The sequence below is a fragment of the Dasypus novemcinctus genome, chromosome 11 (assembly GCF_030445035.2).
Source record: "Dasypus novemcinctus isolate mDasNov1 chromosome 11, mDasNov1.1.hap2, whole genome shotgun sequence".
Lineage (NCBI taxonomy): Eukaryota > Metazoa > Chordata > Mammalia > Cingulata > Dasypodidae > Dasypus > Dasypus novemcinctus.
This window is the reverse complement of record NC_080683.1, coordinates 10,168,574-10,188,738: the sequence shown is the minus strand read 5'-3', so window position 1 is coordinate 10,188,738 and position 20,165 is coordinate 10,168,574. Positions and strand designations below refer to the sequence as shown.

General features: G+C 38.3%; 1 protein-coding gene across 2 annotated transcripts in view; it reads right to left on the bottom strand.

Annotated features, from left to right (window-relative positions):
- ZFAND3 (zinc finger AN1-type containing 3) overlaps window positions 1–20,165 on the bottom strand; it is a 391,008-nt gene that overhangs the window by 46,367 nt on the left and 324,476 nt on the right. The window contains exon 5 of one of the 2 annotated variants that reach the window (XM_058306672.2): window positions 14,476–14,541. The exons of the other annotated variant lie outside the window; for it this stretch is intronic. Coding sequence (XP_058162655.1) covers window positions 14,476–14,541 — 66 coding nt within the window. The remainder of the gene's footprint in view (window positions 1–14,475; window positions 14,542–20,165) is intronic. 2 annotated transcript variants of the gene reach the window in all.

Sequence of the window (20,165 nt, the reverse complement as noted above, 5' to 3'; positions counted from 1 at the left end):
TCCCTCTACTTCCTTCCTTCCAGGACTGGGGGCCTTACCTAGGTGGATATATTCTCACACACATCCTCCCCCCACCCCCGCGCCAATTTCCTAAGAATCACAGCTTCCCTCTGGGACTATCCTTTCGTCTTTGGCCAATAATTAAATCAGAAATTACAGTCCCAACTTTGTCCCAAATAACTTTTAGTTCAAGAGGGCAGACTAGGCATTTAAGACGTTCTCGATTCATCCTCTAATCCCACTAAAATGAAAGCACAGAAACATGAAGAATGAACCCACTGTAATAAAAATAATGGTTTGTATGGTGTGCTTTTAACATAATCAATAGCAAGAGATTTCAAGCAAATTTCTAGAATCTGACAGTGGTTGGGAGTAGGATGAGGCTGAAGCCTGGGGGCTGCAGAGGTCACAGTCAGTGTGTGCAAGGGAAGCCTTAAAAGGCTTTGGCTTAGAAGCAATAGGAATGGGGGGAGGGAAGAGGATTTGGCCCAGTGGTTAGGGCATCTGCCTACCACACGGGAGATCCGGGGTTCAAATGCCGGGCCTCCTTGACCCGTGTGGAGCTGGCCCATGTGCAGCGCTGATTCTCGCAAAGAGTGCCCTGCCATGCAGGGGTGTCCCCCGCGAAGGGGAGCCCCACGTGCAAGGAGTGTGCCCTGTAAGGAGAGCCGCCCAGCACGAAAGAAAGTGCAGCCTGCCTAAGAATGGCACCGCACACATGGAGAGCTGACACAAGATGACACAACAAAAAAGGAGACACAGATTCCCGGTGCTGCTGATAAGGATAGAAGTAGTCACAGAAGAACACACAGCGAATGGACACAGAGAGCAGACAACTGGCCGGGGGGGGGGGGGGGGGGCGGGTAATAAATAAATAATAAATCTTAAAAAAAAAAAAAAAAAAGAAAAGAAACAGGCATGGTAGAAAACAGTCCTACCCTCCCCATCCAATCAACAGAAAATCAAGTTTTGCCAGGCAAAGGAAGAAAACCAGAAGCATGAAGAAAGACAATGACTAAAGTAAACAGGAAAACTGGCCCCAAAGCTATCACAGATAACTCAACAAACAGAAGAGCACAACAAATCTTACCAAATATTACTTACTTAATATACTCAGAGAAGGTATTACTACATTATTATATTTATACACAAGATCAGGATATTATGAAAAAGAACCTTCAGAGATCAAAAGTGAGCTCAGTGAAAGTAAAATTGTTGAAATAAAATCAAAAGAAGGTTGGACTACGAAGCTAACAAAATCACCCAGAAAATAAGGGAAATTTTAAGTAAGGAGTTAAGAAAAAGAATATCAATCTAGCAAGTCTAACATCAGAATAATACCCACAAACAGAAAGAAAATTAGGCTGAGGAATATCAAAAACTTTCTGAATTGAAAGAGGGCAGCTTTCAACATCTTGAAGGGGGAAAAAGGATGCCCCTTAGATACTTCACTACAAAATTTCAGAACACCAAGGATAATAAACATGATCCTAAGAGTCTATGTATGGGGTGGGGGATGGGTGTAAAGGGAGAACCAAATACTCTGATACATCACTTATAAAGAAAATAAAAATCAATGGCAAATGACTTCTTAAGTAACAACAATGAATGTTAGAAAACAAGGGAGCAACGATTTTCATTTAAAAATTCTATACTCAATCAAGCTGGAGGAAGAAAAGGTATTTTCAGATATATGAGAACACTGACATTCCTTTTCTTAGGCAGTTAACTTGGGGATGTATTCCAGAAAAATAAGAGAGTAAACGAAAGAGAGGGCAGGGAAGGGAAATTATGGGGTGACACCTCAGGCTTAAAGAACTTCTAGTCCAGGATGGAGCAGAAAGATATATGGCTCCAGGAGGGAGGTCTCAGGTAAAAGGTATAAATAAAGTCAGAAAAAAGTAGTGACATAAAACTAAATATTGCAAGGAAAAAAAAAAGGCCATTATAAGCTGCAAGGGGGGAAAAGGCTATTAAAAAGTCACAATCCAAATACAAAGCAAACTAAACTGTAGCATGATTTTTGAGTTATTGATAGAATATAATGAGAACCAGTCTGGCTTTGATACAGTAACATTCTCCTTCAGTGGCCCAGGGACTGTGACATTAAGACTCATAGAAAAAGAAATATATTCCTTGCATATGACTTGGTGGTTTGGCATGGAACAACATTTACAGAATCATAATAATGTAAACGCCATTTAGCGGCTTTCAATTTTTTACTATAACATGGAAAATGTGTGGTTGCAAGTCTGAATGCATATGTTAACCATGACAACATAAGAAGTACAAGTGCAGCTGACAGGAGGTATGATGACGAAGGTGGGAGAAAGACTAGAAGTGTTAATATCCTCATCAACAGGATGGTACTGAGTGATGATGAATTAAGAAACGGAAGAATTAAAACCAACAACATAAACATGCTATGAAGAAGAGAGTTAAGTTTTTATATTTCGTACTTCCATTTAAAAAGTAGGGATATAATAATTTTTTTCCTACTATAGTTATAAAGGCAAACTACAGAATGGAAGTGCTAAAACAAATTATCAAGAGAGAAAGGCTGGGTAGTTCTGTGGAGTGGGACTGTCTCTGTAAGTCATAGCTTTTTCTTATAAAGCTCTTCTGTGATATGATGTGCTGCTACCCATGTATTACTACTGTAAAAATGAAAATTCATTTTTACTTGTTTCTTCTCTCTGTTCTTTTCTTCTGGGCTAAATGTAGCAGTCAGAGAAAGTCTTACTTTGGTCCACTACCAACTTAAACTATTTAATGACATCTTGGATTAGCTTCTTGGTAATTTTATTTTCACTCTTCAGTCCACAATAATTCCCTACTTAAGACCTCAGTTTTCTGCTGCTTCTTAGAGATGATGGTATTATCCATTTCTTTATTCAGAAAATGGTGAACTTCTGGGATGAATTCATTCTGTTCCAGGTAACTGCCTAGTCATTAAAACAGAAGAAAAGCTATTTTGTCTGAATCTCTTTCCTTATACTCTTGGGGGGAACTAATGCTTCATTCTCTTTCCAGGCCCCTTTCCTTTGATTTCAAAGCTTAACTACTCCCACACCAAAGAGTACGTAACCCTGTCTCTTCCTCCAACCACTACTTACTTACTTATTTATTTATTTGCTACAGGGCCAGGGATTGATTCTGACCCAGGACCTCCCATGTGGGAAGCAGGCACCCAACCACTTGAGCCACTTCCACATCCATTACCTTATTGTTTTTTTCCTGTTGTTTGTTTAGAATACCAGTAAGTTTATTTTAGTTCACATATATAGTTCATTTCCCAATCCTGAGGACTCTGGGATGGTGATTCATGTTTACCAATTTTCTTCTGCTAGCCTTAGTTCTCATATTCCCTGAGCCCTCTTTTCATGCATCTTTCATGATATGTGAAAGCTTCTCCTTTCTTTAGCTTCCCCAATTCTCTGGTTCCCTTTCTCTTTCCTGGCCCCCAAAGCACAGTCCTTCTCTATTCTCCTTTACTCAGATGCACAGCTTTAATCATTGCTTCTAGACTGATGATTTCCAAATAAGACCAATATTTATAACTTTCTATGGGACTATCAAAAGAAACCTAAAATTTAGCTCATCAGAAACTGAAAATAGTTTCAACCAGTTTTTCTTCTCACTCATTCCTTGCTATCAGTCACATCTTTCTTCCCTGAGTGCCCAGCTAAATCTAATCAGTCATCAAATTCTGTCAATTATTCTTTCAGAACATCTTTCTCTAATTCATCTCTCTTTATCCATTTTCTGGCCGCTACCCACAGAACACTCTATGAATAAATGGAATACACAGAATTGATTTTGAAAAAACCTATTTATATTAACCCAGTGGCAAGACAATTTACAACTGAAAGACCCTCAAATAACATTAATTTTTCATTTATCTTCTTTGTATATACTGGGTTTATCATGTATCAGGCTTCCCTAAAATGAGGCACACCTATGACTCATTTAGGTATCAAAGAACTCCTCAGAAAACTCCAATTTCTGTAACAGCAGGAAATCTCATGATAAGTTAATTTTGAAGTAACTGCATAAAGAAGTGTATTCATTTAAAGGCACAAGTGACAAACAAATGCAGAATGCTTATAAACTCCTGAATCAAACTGGTGAGCCCATTTCAGAAGCATTCCTCTATGGCTCTGCTAGAGACTTCCTGATCTCAAAGGTCTAATTACTGTAAGTTAATGACGTTGAGTGATCAAGGTTAAACAGAGATTTACCTCAATTTTCTCAAGTATTAATATTAGTGCTTATGTGCTACTCAAAGATACTGCCAAGTCATATTTGCAATTTTCCATTCATGAAGAAACATAGCCCTACTGCTAAGACCTTTTCTCCAAATTCCAATATCCCTCATCACTCTCACTGACTCTCTAAAGAACTAAATTCTAAACATTTCATCTGGAAAATAATTCTTTAAAAGAAAAAGGATGTATTATTTTCCTAATGATCAGCATAGTTTGTCCTCCATGTACTAACTTTTAAAAATAGACATTAGTTACATTTCTTGCTCTCTAAAGCTGGAATTAGTTGTATTTATGTTTGCAGACTTGTTCTGTCTCTTTATGGGATGAGCTCCCAGGGGAGCAAGAAGCATGTTTATTAATTCTTTTGCATGTTCCTATAGAATCTGCTACAGAACTCGCCCTAGTAGTCTTTTTTTTTTTTTTTAAGATTATTTTTTATTTATTTCTCCCCCCACCCCCCCACAGTTGTCTGCTCTCTGTGGCCATTCGCTGTGTGTGTTCTTCTGTGACTGCTTCTATCCTTATCAGCGGCACGGGGAATCTGTGTTTCTTTTTGTTGCATCATCTTGTCGTGTCAGCTCTCCGTGTGTGCAGCGCCATTCTTGGGCAGGCTGCATTTTCTTTCACGCTGGGCAGCTCTCCTTACGGGGTGCACTCCTTGCGTGTGGGGCTCCTGTACACAGGGGACACCCCTGCATGGCACAGCACTCCATGTGCGTATCAGCACTGTACATTGGCCAGCTCCACACGGGTCAAGGAGGCCTGGGGTTTGAACCGCGGACCTCCCATGTGGTAGGTGGACACCCTATCCACTGGGTCAAGTCTGCTTCCCCCAGTAGTCTTTTAAGAAAGTGCTGGACTGGCTGACCAACTGCTGTCTCAGCTGGTCCTATATTCCACATAAGCAACCGTTTCTGAAAATCTGTGATCTATAGCCATGACAGTAGGTAATACAATAAGACTATGGTTTTAATCGGCCATGACTATAAAATATTTCTGAAGACCCTTCATGGGTGGGGTGCCTTAGAAGCAGATGCAGGTATAAGGAATAAATGTCAGCTCACCTGCTGGCAGGAAAGGCAATGGGACTGTCTTTTCAGATAGATGAGCAAGCAGGCAAATGGATAACACAACTTGTCTTGGAAGCAAGCAGCAAGATGAGGCAGTAAAAACCCATCAGCATACATCATCCTATCATGGCCTAGTGTCATCCCCAGCCTCTATCAGCCCTCGCTGCATCAGCGCAAGTCCCAGACACTTTATCCTGTTTATAATTGCTGATGAGCAGCAATAAGGCCTCCATGCCTCAGCTCCGTCCGTTCCACTTCAGCACCCACCTATTAGGTAATAACTTTTATTTACAGCCTTGCTTGATGCGCTGTTCTATTAGTACAGCCAGGAACTGAGTAGGGAAAAAAAAAGTCTCCTTAATGGGCAGTATCATTGTGAGGCTCCAATGATTTATAGTGCAGCTTTGTGGCTGTTCTATCATACTCCTTCTGGTAACACTGCTTTGGGAAGACTACATTTCGAACACATTGCCCTCTAACAGGCACATACATACCATAGGGCAATACGCAAAAGTCCTCCCACTCCACCAGAAAAAAATACACACACACAGATAAAAGTTTCAAAGGAGGAAAGGGATATTTAATCCCTTGGTAACCTTCTCAAATAGTGTTGGCTCAGGCATTTTGCCCCACTGGGAGCAATAGAATAGCTAATTAATGGAAGGAAGATGAGGGCTCTTTCTCCTTGGGAAGAGTGCAAGCTGTGATAAAATAAATGATCATAAAGGCAAAAAAGAAAAAAAAAATCCGGTTATAACTGCAATCAAGGATCCAAGCAAACTGGATTTGCACAAAGCACATGGTCAACACCAAAACTTAGGTTCTCCCTCTCTCTCTTACACATGCTCACATGCACATTCAAAATAGGAACAAGCCACATTATGCTTCTCTTTCCTTTTTATACTGGAATGCATTTTTATCTTTAATGTGCAAAGATTCCTCGTGGCTTGATAGTCATTTATACCAGCCTTTGCTCAAAGGGGAGACCCTCCTTCTCAGGAGTAAAACCCAAACAAGGCCTCTGAATCAAGTCTTTGACTTACACATTATAAATCTAGCTGGCCTGTTGCACAAACACAGCTACTGGTAGCAATGGAGTCTACCTCATTTAGGGATACAATTAAAAAGAACAGTAAGCTTTCCCTGACCTTTCTCAAGTATCTACATTGGGTGAAGTGCTTTTAAACTCACCTGCTTTATTTACCTATTGTGTATCAAATCAGATAATTAGATAGTGCCTGGTCCCCTCATTCCAATCTTTAAAATAAGCAACAGTTCAGGCAGATTGAGTAGTTTTTGCAGAATAAAAACAAGATAAAGCATTTAGCAGATTATTTTCTTTCTCCAATCATCAACTCAATGGCCAAAAAAATGTACAGTGAGTAAATAGCCACTGGCATGCTATCCTAACTAGCGGTGAGAACTACTTTTTTCTGTCATAAAACATGGCAAGATGGCACCTTCTAGAGAAACTTCAATCTTGCCAAATATTTGGTATTCATTTTGTACCATCTCCAGGAATCAAATGAACTCTTGCAGGGCCCAGGATGATGACTACACAAGGTAAAACACTTTTTTAATGCTTTTTTTCTTGCCATGACAGATTTATTGTTTTGATCTTTCTTCAATGGCTACAGTAAATGCTAATAAAAAAATGAAAGGTTTTTTATCTTTGCCAATATTCTCCTGATGGAAACTTGCATATTATATAAGTGGGTCAAAATTCTAATTTTCTGTCTCAAATGTTGATTCTGCAGACCTGAGAGAAAGGCTACACCTGAAGGACCACAAAGAAAAGAACCCAATTACACAAACTCACACCCAAAGCTACCTTCCTTTAAACCTCTAGAGAGAAGTTAAGTGAAGTCCTCCTTACAAGAGGTCCTACAGTTTATAATGCTGACCAACAGTTAAAGTCACTGACTCAACTCCCTAGAATTAAATATACTGGTTGGAATGTTTCTGTGAACATAGAATTAAATATACTGGTTGGAAACATTCTGTGATCTACCAGGAGATCAAACATAAAACTGTAGGTATTTCTAAGATTTACAGAGCCTCCTCTGATTTAACACTACCACCCTTTAGTTTCTGAATCAATTTAAAACATATTATATAAACCTCCCAGTAACATAATGGCAATGAAACGTTTCCCTTTAACTGGCTTCTGAACACTGATGTGTAAAGTGTTCAGCACATCAATCTCTTAATTCTCAGGTGAAAGGGGGTTTAGTCTCTAGTCTTTGTAAGAACAGACAATACTATCACCAGCAGGCTGCTGCTGTCCAAGAGAAGCAAATCAAGAAAAGGTTTTGGAGTTTAAAAAGGAAACAATGAACAATACAAGGCTATTCTAGTACATGTCACTGTTTAACACACTGAAAGAAAAACATGTGACCTGAAAGGATAAACATATGTTTTCCTTCCTTCCCTCCTTTTTTCCCCCTCTTTAAGAAAACACAGCAGGTACTAGATATACTGATAAAATGAATTAAATGCTTCTTCAAGTGGAAAGATGACACTTTCTGGAAAAACTACCTTGATGCTTCATGGGACAGTTCCTAGTCCCATCTGCTTTAACTTCAGGCAATGCTCTAGCTCCCCTATGTCCCCAAGAATGGTTACTTACTTGCTACTCTACTAATCATAGTCACATTTTAAACATACACACAGTATTTTTTTTTTAAACTAACTTTTTTCAAGTCTATCAGAGAGAATATTCAGTCAGCATCCTTGCTGGAAGAAGAGCAGAAGTAAATGTAATACAGTGAAGCAAAAGTCTGGCTTTAGAAATAATTTAAATAATATATTTAAATGACATATAATTCAATTATATTTATATAATTTAAATTAAAATATATTTTAATATATAATATATATACTTATATAATATATAATAAAAGGCAAATTAAACTAATAGGGAGGGAGAAATTTTCTTTTTTTCATGCCAAAGAAGCTGTCCTTGAAATATTTAACCTAGGGCTAACTAAGAACTAAGATCTGGTTAAATGTTCCACTTGTATGGCACCCTATCTCCCCAAACCAGAGCAGCCAGCCCAGAGCAGCAGAGTCCTTGGATTAGTCACTGTTAGTCACTATCCTGCTTGAGAGACTATTTCTCTAAGTAAATTAAAGATCAAACATGGTTCTTTATCTATCCACTATAGCTTAAATAACTAATTCAAACTCCAATAAAGGAAATACAAAATAACATTTCTTTTGCTTTAACTCTGTAAATAAATATTTTGGAAAAGGTCACATAAACATGTCTTTTAAAAAGAAACCCTGAGAAAAAGCAACCAACTCTACCACCTTTTCCACAAGGCACTTTATTTTTTTTTTAATTATTTATTTATTTTTTTAAATTACATTATGAAAAATATGAGGTCCCATTCAACCCCACCGCCCCCGCCCCCCACTCCCCCCACAGCAACACTCTCTCCCATCATCATGACACATCCATTGCACCTGATAAGTTCATCTCTGAGCATCACTGCACCCCATAGTCAATGGTCCACATCATAGCCCAGACTCTCTCACGTTCCATCCAGTGGGCCCTGGGGGGATCTATAATGTCCCGTAATTGTCCGTGAAGCACTATCCAGGACAACTCCACGTCCCGAAAATGCCTCCACATCTCATCTCCCACAAGGCACTTTAAACATAAAAACCTCATAAAGATATCCAGGTACACACCCGTATGTCCAAATAACCTTCCAAATTACCGAAATGTCTGTAGGAAATGATCATATGACCTATTTCTAAACATCTAAATTGATATATAGAAAAAATGAAGCACAAAAAGTGAAGGACACTGGTTGTTGGTTGCCAAGGAAAGTAAACTCTTTCCTTCACAATATATTTGTTCTTGGCAGGAATGTTTTAAGAATTAACAAGGTAACGTGCAAAACATTCTGAGCTCTTTGAAGAAATATAAGCACTCTAGTAACCTGAAGGTGTGATATGCTCTAACACTCACATTCTAACCAAGAACACTTGGGACTTCACAGCACTTTTCAACTCCTCACTTTCCAACTCCTCACTGCCTGTCGACATCAGGGAGGTCTAAAAGGGGGGTGAGCAGGGGGAAGGGACAACCAAACTCAACCTCACCTAGCTTTTTTTTCTTCTCTGCCTTTAAGTCCAACATGATTGTGGAGCTGCTATTTTTTTTTCTATCTAAAGATTACACTGAGTTTTGTTAATATTTCTTAGTGGCTAAAAGCCAGCATCTAAAGAAAGTCTTTCCTACCTAGTTCATAAGTATAAATGATCTTTCATTTGCCACTACAACTTTTGCTTCTTAGGCTTGCAGTTATCACAATGCAATTTCTTAAAAAGATTTCCCCCTCTCATTTTGATAGTTATACAGATCAAACCACTCTATACTGCTGACCACCTCTCTGAATTAAGACAATATCCCCTACCTGATCAAAACAGAAGTCCCTTGAAATATAAATGGAGACTTATTAATCAACCACCCAGGTGTACTTTCACATCTCTACTTATTAAATCATATAATAATGGGTCTAATGCTAACCTTGAGATAATTTTCAAAGTTCTAAAAAGAGAATGACTTGGTTACTGAAGAAGACTTGGTCATTAACCATTTTTTACTGCAAACTCCAACCAATAAAAAAGGAAGCCATATACCTTTAATGTAGATATATATGCTATTTATAAACTTTATTTATGAAATACCATATATATTATGAAATGAATCTGTAAAACAAAAATTTTAAAAGACTGAGATAAAGAGCTCTTAATATTTTCTCCCCATACCTTCACATGCTGTACATTGTATGCCCTTTATCGGGGACTGATGACTAAAAGAACCACTTTACTCTAGCCTAATTTATCCTTTTTCTACCACATAATTATTAAGCTCAAGGCTGCCTTGTATGGATAAAGTCCAACCTCATATGAATAAATTGGCTGGGAGGGGATCAGTAAACTAATTCAGAAGGGTATCATTCCAAGGTTTCTCTAAGAAATGACACCACTGTAAGCTAATTTATCAATCATCTATACCTGAAGCCCTGAACCCTGAGAGATTCTCAGGAGAGCTACTCTTACTGAGTTTCTCACCACAGAGTTAGAAGCACCACAGAGCATGTTTTAGAACAGGAGTTCTTAACAAGGGATCCATGAGCTTGAATTGAAATTAAAAAGAAAAACATTATTCTTGTGGGGACGTTTCACTGCAGGTGTGATATATTAATTAAATAACACACAGTATAGTGTGGACTTAGTAAGGGGTCTGGGGTTTTCACCTGACTGGCAAAGGGGTCTGTGAAACCAAAAAGGCTAAGAACCCCTATTTTAGAGGCAAAGGTCCTACTCTTGAAGAACCTGGACATAAAGACTACAAGGAACACTCAAACACTCCAGCAATGTAACAGCAATTGGTATGATTTATAAGAAAAAGGCTCAGGATCCCCTCCATAGGCAACTTGCAGATTCCAGAGAAGAAAGAAAGACAGAGATATAGTCAACCTGTGGTTCTCAAAGTAAATCATTTAATTTCTCTCTCAAAATCAGGACTGTGTGGCCAGGGCCACACTTTAAGGTTGAGACTGTCTGGCTAACCCAAAGAGTCAAAGCGGGTACAGAACAGGCTTCTTAAAAAGAAGCAGATCGTGTGGAGCTGGCCCATGCACAGTGCTGAGGCGCACAAGGAGTGCTGTGCCACACAGGGGTGTCCCCCGCGTAGGGGAGCCCCACGCACAAGGAGTGTTCCCGTAAGGAGAGCCGTCCAGTGCGAAAGAAAGTGCAGCCTGCCCAAGAATGGTGTCACACACACGGAGAGCTGACACAACAAGATGACACAACAAAAAAAAACACAGATTCCCATTGCTGCTGATAAGGATAGAAGCGGTCACAGAAGAACACACAGCGAATGGACACAGAGAGCAGACAACTGGGGGTGGGGGGAGAGAAATTAAAAAAAAAAAAAAGTACAGGAAAATGGATATGGCTCAACTAGTTGGACTCCTGCCTACCACAGGGGAGGTCCTGGGTTCAGGTCCATGCCTCCTAAAGGCAACGAGCAGCTGCCTGCACCCACTGCAACAAGAGATAGACACCCGCACCCTGCTTCAATGAGCAGATGTCTGAACGAACAGATGCTACAGGTGGGCAGATGCCACAGCCTGCAGGAAGCGGGCAGATGCCACACAGCCTGCAGGCCATTGGGCATTCACCTTCCACATGGGAGGTCCTGGGTTCAGTTCCTGGTGCCTCCCCTCCTGGAGAAGGCGAGCAAACAATGAGCAGACAGACAAAGAGGCCCATCTTGGGAAGGGGAGAGATAAATTTTTAAAATTAAAAATAAAGTAAAAAGAAATAAAAAATCTTAAAAAAAAAAAAAGTAGAGCAGGTTAAACTCGATGACCTTTAATGGCTAGGCTGAGAAATCTCAGCTTTCCTTCAGGCTTCTTAGAAGCTGCCCTGCACAATATATCAATTTCCTTCTTCCAAGCCAGGAATTCTTAATCTTTTTCTAGTTAAGAAGTTTAGGGAAGTGGATGTGGCTCAGACACTGGGCTCCTGCCTACCACAACGGAGGTCACTGGTTCGGATCCCGGTGCCTCCTAAAGACGACAGTGAGCTGGAATGGCAAGCTGACACATCAAGAGATATGAGAAGAAAAGACATAATGAGAGATCTAACAAAGCAGGGAGCAGAGGTTCACAGTGCCTTCTAAATAAGACTGAGCTGACGTGACCAGCAGGCATGGAGAGCTGACACAACAAGATGATGCAATAAGAGCCACAGGGATGAAAAACGTGATGAAAGACACAACAAAGCAGGATGTGAAGGTGGCTCAAGCGATTCAGCACTTCCTTCCCACATCAGAGGTGCCGGGTTTGGCTCCCAGTGCCTCCTGAAGAAATAAGGCAGACAGACACAGCACGTGCAAACACCAAAGGGGTAGGGGAGAAATAAATGAATGAATGAATCTTTAAAAAAAAAAAAAGTATATACCCAAGACTACAATGAAAATAAATAAATTAATAAAAGTATTTACCTAAAGGAAGACCTGAAAATGTGACAGAGCATCAATGCCTCTCATAATTTCACATGCAGAGACCTAAAACATTACAATCAGTTCCTACTATAATTCTAACATGCAAGAGAGGATGTGATTAATACAAAATCAAATTAACAAAATTGGCTAGGCAAAAAGTTCTGGTATTTTTAATTTACCCTTCCTTCCCCCTAAGATCCCTACTGATGTGTTTATTGACACAATTTAATTGGTACCCACTGTACATCTACAACCTTTAATAGTAAGATTATAATAACAGCTACCATTTATCAAGTCTATTATGTTAACTTTACATATATTATTTATTTTCTTATATATCAAACCATGAGAGATTATCCCATTTTCAGATGAAGAACATGAAGAACAAACTTTGAGATAGTAATTTATTTGTCTGAAATCATATAAGTTGGGATCTGAAACCAGATCTGATTCTAGAAATCATATTTAGAAAACTTCTTACCTACATGCTATATTTCCAAATCTGTTTTTCTTTCTCTATATTTCATTAATGACATGCTTTTCCACTGTCTGATCAGGAATAGAAATAATTACAAAAAAATATGATAAGCAGCAGCATAATATAGTGGAAAAGAATACAGGTATTAGGATATGAATGGTTTTTCTTTTAGCAATATTACCTCAGGGTTATTATTGGTAGATACACAAAGAACATGGGAGCAGAGAGGAGGAAACAGATCTGCCTAGAAGAGGAAGGACAGAAGTAGATTCCTGCTAGTTTTAGTGCCTAAACATGACTGCATGCCCCAAACCTCTCAGAATGACCCAATTCCTTGAGAGGCACACTTCTTAACTACTTGCTTCCTGAACACATCGGTAGAGCTAACAATAAATAAATCCTGCACTGCGGGCCAAGACTGGAAGGAAAGAAGAAAGACTGAAGTATACACTGTTCTGTGAAGTGTCAGACCTGAACTCAAAGGGCTCTGAATGTTTTAAAGCTTCTTGTTGGAGTGGATAGGCAGCTGGCTCTCAAATTCCCCCTGGCTAATCAGGATGCTCTGTCTCATTCCAGAGCATGGTTCTCTCGTGTTTGAGGCAGAAACCACCCAGTGCAGGTTGGGTATTGGGCAAAGAAGAGACACACTCCTCACATACTCTGGCCTCAAAGCTGGTCATTTGAAATAGAGGAATAAAATTAAGTTCCTTAGACATCAATGGCCAGACATTACTCTGAAACTGTGCAAAGGCAGGTCTGTTTCAAGTTTAACATCAAAATATGAGCATTTATAGGGTCTGAGATTTCAGTGTAAATTTGTATGCAGAAATAATTTGTGCTATTTCTGTTGGGGAGTTAAAAGAGTTTTTTTAAGTTATGAGAAATACTTTGACTGTGACCCTTAGAAAAACAATATAATTATTTTGACTCTTCCAAATATAATCCTTGAGATACTCTAAATAGCAGGAAGCATTATTAGAAAAGGCAAATATTATTTAAAATAAATTAAGCTATAGACTAAGGGAGCAATGGGCATTATGACTGCTCTTTAGAGAGCTACAAGATTCATGACTTCGTGTTTAATAAAAATGTCACAGATGCACAAAGATGTTTCTGGGACTCCACAGATTTGAAGAGAATGATTTCAGCCTATTCCATAGCTTTAAGACAAATGAAAGAAAATAATTTTCTAAAACTACTAGGACATTGTAGCAGTCAAGTTAAAACACTGATTATCTAAACTATAAAATCTTTCACCCTCCAGCCTTCATTAAAGATTTTTCCCCTTATAGGTCCAAGACTTAAGATAAATTAGTCATATGCTAGAAATTGGGCAATGATCTGCATTTTCTGTGCATTTCATGGCTTAAAATTCTTCAAATAAAGGAAGAAGCTTTGATGTCCACCTTCTTGGTTCCAGCTGCCAGCATTCAGCCAATCAATGTGACCTCCGAGACCACCACTCTGGCTTCTGCTCATGCTCACCTCCAACATTAACCACACAATGTATCGGTTTACAATTAACGGGGAAAAAAAAAACAACAACTAGAGCATACCCTGGCAAGGATGCCAAGTTAAGAATCAGTTACTAATTTCTGTGAAGAATTCAGATAAGGATGATGTACATACCTGTACCACAGGATCTTTTGGTTGGTGTGATTAATGAGACATGAGCTGAGTCTGTGCATGGCCCACCTAGAAACAGAAAGGCAGACTCATCAGTCTGGACATATTCTCTATATGTCCACAGTTCCTATTTGGATACATAGGAACCTAAAAAGGGATCAACCTGCAAATATGCATGAGGGAGAGTAGTTGGGAAAGGTGGTGGTAATAGTGGTGATAATTCTAAGGACCTAATTTTAGTTTCAGCAATTTAGTCTATAATCTACAGTCTTTCCACATTATGCTTTCATTTCTAAAAATATCAAGAGTCTCACATAATGTTAAGACATTAAAGGATACAATTTTAACTAGAATTCAGATCTGGATGAGGGAAATTTACGCATAAGTTTAGGGAAACGAGTCAATCTACAGAGCAATAAGCAGGACTGGTGCCTCTTAAGCTGACCTCAGTGATCACCCCACATTTGAATTTATTGCAAAACTAGAGTCATTTAAGGAGGATAGTGGGGGAGGCTCCCTAAGAGACAAACTACTTGAAGGAAGAAAAAAAAATCATTTTAATATAGAGAGTGTTGCTGATCAAAGAAGAACAGTTCAATTACAAGAAGTACGATTTCAAGAAGACCTTCATGGAATCTTGGTAGGTCCAGAAATCTGATGCACAGGCATAATTTAAGAGTATGCAAGAGATATAATTAGTCAATGGGTGAAGGCTTAAAAAGTAATTATTCTATTCTGCAGAATCTGGGTCATGAGTAAACTCTGATGCTGATATTGATACACACCTCCATACCCTCTACTGATCAAAACCTACCCTCTCAAATAGAAAATTATAAATGAGAAGACTAGTGGTTCTCAACATGGGCCTGGAAGGGGCAAGGTGATGGTGAGAAAGGAAATTGAGCACAGATAAATGTTAAGCATGCATTCTGCAAAGGTTCCACAGGTGACTATGAGTAGCAAGGGGGGAGCATGGTTATTTGGCAGAGCCAGATACAACTTATAACAAGATTTCATACTGCTGAATTTACTCCCCAAAAAAGAAGGTAAGATCAAAGAGCCCTGGGCCTTTCCCTAGAGTTTATGCTGCCAAGATCCATGGATTTAGGGACTGGAGATTATACCTAAGAGATTCACCATTAGCCCACTCTTTCCCATGCCAAGGTCATAATGGCAGAATGCTCAGTGATTGTTAAAAAGACATAAAGAGGAAGAAGAAGAAAAAGGAGGAGAAACCAAGTTAAGAGCATTGTTAACTTCAAAGAGCATTCAGCAAATACATGTGCCAGATTATTTCACACTCAGAAAGCTTATAACCTTGTTAGGAAGACAAAAACTTATGCACGTAAGAATATATGGCAGGGAGCTGATGTGGCTTAGTGGCTGAGTCTGGCTTCCCCCACACACGGTCCCGGTACTTCAAAAAAAAAAAAAAAAAGAATATATGACAGCAATAAAGAGCTAGATAGAAAATTATCAAGTGACAAAGAATATAAGTACAGATAATAAATGTTACATGTAACCAGGAAGAAGGAAGTTCATCATTGGCTGGTATTACCTAAAATTGCTTCACAAGAATTTCAAGATGAGGCAATGAATGAATTGGAGAGTTCAGAAAGTCAGGAAAGAAAAGCAGGGCATTTCAAATGAAAATTGTTCTACAAATGTCACATTCACCAGAGAAAGCTTAACATACTAAAATTCTATAGGTCCAAATGGGTAAGTAGGACATATAAATACGCAACATACAGGCTTTACAGAAGACTCAGTTTAAGACCTGAGTAATTCTGGATAAGTGATTTTCAGTTTCTTTAACAAAAAAATGGGGATAGTAAAAATGCCTGGAAGCCACAAGGTTGATGAAATCACTGACACAAAAAGGTTTCATTACCATAAAGCTTTATGTGATATATCATTATTATCTTCTCTTTCAACAGATTTTATGCTCCCAGGGATCAAGACCCACATTTTCATTTACCTTTCGGTTGTGGCTGTGTAGATAGTAGGTACTTAATAATGTTCACTTAATAAGTTACTACTGCAAGGTGTTTCATCAGGAGAGTAATTTTTTTTTCAATAATTTTTTTTTTGTGTGGTACAGCATACATACAATGAAGCGCCTGAATTTTAAATGCACACCTGAAGGGATTTTAACATACACATATACTTGTTTAACACCACCAGAGCAAGATATTAGAAATTTGCAATACCCAAAAAGTTCTGGGGAGCATTTTATAAACGTATATATTCCCTGGGCTGCTTCTGAAGTTTTTTATGCAACCGGCTGGATAGGGAATTGGAAGAGATTAGTGTGCATTTTTAAACCACCAATTTAAAACCACAATGTAAGTATTAACAATCCAGTTTATTCCAATCTCTGATACATTTTCTTTAACCCTCAGCTCAATATCTGGCCAGTATCACTGAGTTTCCATGACATAGTGAACCACACAGAGCATAAAAGTCAATAACAGCTTAACTTCAGAATATCTTTTAAAAAGGACATAAAATAATTCATCCAGTAAAATTTTGAGCAGGAGAAACCATTAAATCAAAACCCCTAAAGAAATGTGACTGGGACTCATGAATTAACACTCCTATGTTTGCAAACGTCTTAGATGACTATTAAATGAGAGAATCTCTACCCCATCCATAGGATGAGAATTTACCCTTTTTATAATTCCTAGTGAATGAATTTCTGTAGGTTTTGGCAAATACGCAAATAACTTTAAGGCTACCTAGCATATTGCAATGTGCATCATCATGAAAGTGTTCTCCAGAGAGCTTGTTAAACTAACAACCCAACCCAATGTATTCACTACATTACAGTAAAGTACAAATAGAACCATAGTTGAGTGAAGACAAATTGACAGCAAGAGTAACTGGCAGTGATAATATATCCCAGCTTTGATAATTGGGCAATATTATAAAAGAGAACTTGGAATTAAGTTTGGTCTGGCAGGCTATATACTATGAACCATTTTAAAATCCAGGACAGAAGCATGCAAGCACAGCACATATATTCCACACTAATTGTCCTATCATCCCAAACTCCTCTACTCTCAAATACAAGGAGTAGCCACAGGAGATTATAATATCTACCCTTAATGAAATGGGAGTTGGCTTTTCTTTTCTGGACTTTTTTATGCCATGGTGGGATCTAAGGGGGGTTATACATATGACCCCATAAATCACTGTTAACTTTGTTCCCATTTTTGATTTTTCATCTCCTTTCCAAGAAGCAGGGTAGATAGAGCTGAGAAGCAGTAACTGTAAAGTGAGGGGAGGGAGGCTCCCACAGTGAATGTAGTGTGCATGCGTTCATGTGTATCTATGGGGGGTGGGGCGGCAGATCAGGTTGGGAAAACAGACATATTTCAAAGCACAGAACAATTCAAACCATTACCCTCTAGTCTACATTAATGGTACCTGTGTTTGGAACAATAAGTTTGGTTTTAAAAAATTTTTTTTAAAATTATAGTTAAAAGTTTCTTACTCAATATGACAGACCTTTGGGGATTATGAGCCAACCAAGATTAACCAACCTGAACTAATTTTTAGCCAATTATCAGGAGCGCTTTTTGCTTTCTTTTGCTAAAAGCAAATTCAATACCTGTACTTTTCTTTAGGCAAGATTCTTCATTATCTGGAGATATTTACTAATAGGGGTTCTTAACAAGGGGTCAATGAACTTGAATTTAAATTAAAAAAATTATTCTTGTGGGGACGTGTTGGTGCAGGTGTGATATTTACTGAATATTACATAATATAGTAAGGGATCCACAGTTTTCACCATACTGGCAAAGGGATCAGTGGAATAAAAAAGGTTAAGAACCCCTGGACTATCATCTTGCATGTACTATTACATTCAAAGGACATTTTCCTGAAACAATGCCAAGTTTCAGTAATTTAGAGTTTGGAATCTGCAAGCAAATAATGCTGTGGTAGCATATGCTTTGTGACCACAGAAGTCTGAATACCCTGCCTTTTCTTCTTGGAATGTTTCTGTTTTTGTATCAATAGTATCATACATAAAGCAGCACTAGGGAGCACATGTGGAATTCCACCTGAGAGTCATAAAATGAAATTCTTCAACTGTATTCCTAATAAGTTTTAATCTTTATAGCATTTGTAATAGGGTAGTGGAATTTCCCAAACAGTACTGGTTTCAGTCCTATAAAGTAAAAGACAGAGGTCAAATCTGCATACTAATTTCACTGTAACCTGCAAAAACAGAAGACTGAATAAGGATATTTCATTAACCACCAACACTCACATTTCAAGCTGATACAAAGAATTCTTAAATTTTCTTTTCAATATAGTTATTGAGCATGTCAAAAACTCCAAATTGCTCTTGAGTAGTCAACCCCATAGCCTGGCTGAAGACTGATTCAAGGAAGAAGATTTGGAGGACAGCTGCATTTAGGCTGGCAATCATCCTAGGCACTGAAAACCTAAGGCTGTGCAAATACAGAAAAATAGTATTTCTCCTTAACCTTGAAAACAGAGATTAAAAAAATCTACTCAGAAGGGTTCTGGTAGAACATCTGTGATGACTGGTTATTTTTGGCTTCTGGTTCCACTAGTCCTCACTGGCTGCAGTTACATCATGTGCTAAAATTCATCAATTAGGAAAAACAGATTGTCAAGGAGTCAGTCAGCTAAAGATTGCCAGAAGTTCAGTAATGAAACAGATATTCTACTATCAGTCCTTTCATAGTAACTGCAAAACATTATACACAAAAATAGCCACTCCTTTTGCATGTTTTTGACACTTCAATATTCTTGTTTAATTAACATGATTTACATAATAGCATCTAATTAATTTCCAACTAAAGGGACTGTGGGCTATTTAGAAATGCATCATCCATTTTTAACCAGCTTGTCAATTCCAGTCCATCACAATCTGTACATTAGTTACCTTTGCAAGCATCTCACTTTTCTAGGCTCTCCATTCTACTGGTGATTTTAGAGAGTAGATTCAAGAGGTACAATTCTCCTCTCTTGCTAGAGATTCAGAATATTTTATCAGGAGTTTTTTAATGAGCTTCCTTAAAAAAAAAATCTATGCAATGGAGATAGTGAAATAAACTCTACACTGTCTCCTGATATGACCTTGTTAATAATGTAAAATGATCTTTTAAAAATTATTCAAAGAATCTCTATTTCTTCAGCAGTAAAGTTTCCTCCTTTTAAAGTCCTCAACATACATGTGGAGGAGATTTAAAAGTGTAATTTAATAGCTATAAATGTGTTATCAGGGAGAGATCAGAATGGTTAAGATAATAAATCATCACTTCAGAAAAGAAAACCCTAGCCCTCCAACCTCACCCTGAATCTGCAACTCATGAAATGTTTTAATCAGAAAGGACACGCCTAATCGGTGTACAAAAGTTTGAAAAGCATTATCTATTAAAAACAAGGATAAAGATGTAATGAGAGGGAATCTAAATTTACAGAAAATCTTCAGCACAAATAGCCTTCCCATTTCTCCAAATGAAACTTCCAAATGAAACTATTTACGAAGTATTAATCCTCTATAAATTTAGAAGTTCTAATCCTTACTGCATGACCTCACATCATTTAGATCAAATTAGAGTCTTGAAGGAAGTGGATATGACTCAAGTGACTGGGCTCCCATCTACCATATAAGAAGTCCACGATTAGATTCCTGGGGTCTCCTGGTGAAGATG